Source organism: Orycteropus afer, unplaced genomic scaffold (genome assembly GCF_000298275.1).
Source record: "Orycteropus afer afer isolate SDZICR_OR568_19922 unplaced genomic scaffold, OryAfe1.0 scaffold00006, whole genome shotgun sequence".
NCBI classification, from domain to species: Eukaryota; Metazoa; Chordata; class Mammalia; order Tubulidentata; family Orycteropodidae; genus Orycteropus; species Orycteropus afer.
The window spans coordinates 23045020-23046177 of record NW_006921593.1 but is presented as its reverse complement, the minus strand read 5'-3'; the positions used below and the strand labels follow the sequence as shown (position 1 = coordinate 23046177).

Sequence of the window (1158 nt, the reverse complement as noted above, 5' to 3'; positions counted from 1 at the left end):
TTTTCCTTTTTCTTCTTTTTGTTTCTTTCCTCCTCTTCTTGGCTTGCAATAATATCGGCAATAACCTGATGGAAAGAAAAGAATCATGGCGCGTGAGCAGATGCCTCTGGCAGGCGGCCTCTCCTTCTGGTCTGGAGGGAAGAGTTCGTGCTGGGGACTCCCACTGTGCCCGCTCTGGGCCTGACGAGGACCCCTGCCTGGGCATCACTGGGGCTTCCCACCTGCCAGCAGGGGCCTTTGGCAGACCATCAGCAGAAGGCAGTGCTGGGACCCGGGGGCAGATGGAGAGGGAGGTGGGGCCTTTCCCAACCCTGCTGCCTCCCTCGTTCCCAGCCACCGGAGCTCTCGGGGTTCCAAGAACCCTCGGCCCTCGCTGAGCCCCAGGGCTGGAGAGACTCCGGCTTCCTCTTGTGGCCTCCAAACCTCAGCAGCAGTGAGGGTGTCAGCCCTGCCCACAGCTCCTTCGAGACCCCAGCCCGGCGCTCCTGTTGTTTCCTGACCGGACTCAGTCACTGCACTCGCTCCTCTTAACTTCCCTGCCCGTAAACGCTCGCACATCCCTTCAGAGTGCATCTCTGTCACCCGTGGCTCAGCTGGTGTCTCCTACGGTGACTGATGAGGGCAAAGGCCACAGAAGGTGAGGCAAACGAAAACCCTCACAATGTTGCCGGGAAGCAACACCGTGACCGCGGAGACGCAATCAAAGTGGCTGAGGATTTCATCCACATAGATCACAATGGGGCCGGGAAGCAACACCGCGACTGCGGAGACGCAATCCAAGTGGCTGAGGACTTCATTCTGCGTAGACAACAATCAACGCCCACGGAGGCAGAGCCAAGAGATCAGATGGCATGGCATTGGGCAAATCAGCTGCAGAAACCTCTTTTTTGCCCCTAATAGTTTTTTTTTTTTCTTTTCCTTCTGGTGGTTCAAACCCACCAGCCACTCCTCGGAAGGAAGGTCGGGCAATCTACTTCCATAGTGATACCGCCTTGGAAACCCAAGGAGGGGTCGCTATGAGCTGGGTCCAACTCTGAGGCATGTAACAACCACAACAACCCTCTAGTTAGTAGCTCACCCACCCTTCTCCACCTGGACCTGGTAACCGTCAGAGAGTCACTCACCACAGCACCATTCACAACAGCGAAAAGATGGAAC

At 56.5% G+C, this 1158-nt stretch overlaps 1 protein-coding gene across 1 annotated transcript in view; it reads right to left on the bottom strand.

Moving 5' to 3' along the window:
* The window catches only part of IQCA1 (IQ motif containing with AAA domain 1), a 174590-nt gene that overhangs the window by 83863 nt on the left and 89569 nt on the right, over positions 1-1158 (bottom strand). The window contains exon 8 of the mRNA XM_007941621.1: positions 1-65. Coding sequence (XP_007939812.1) covers positions 1-65 — 65 coding nt within the window. The remainder of the gene's footprint in view (positions 66-1158) is intronic.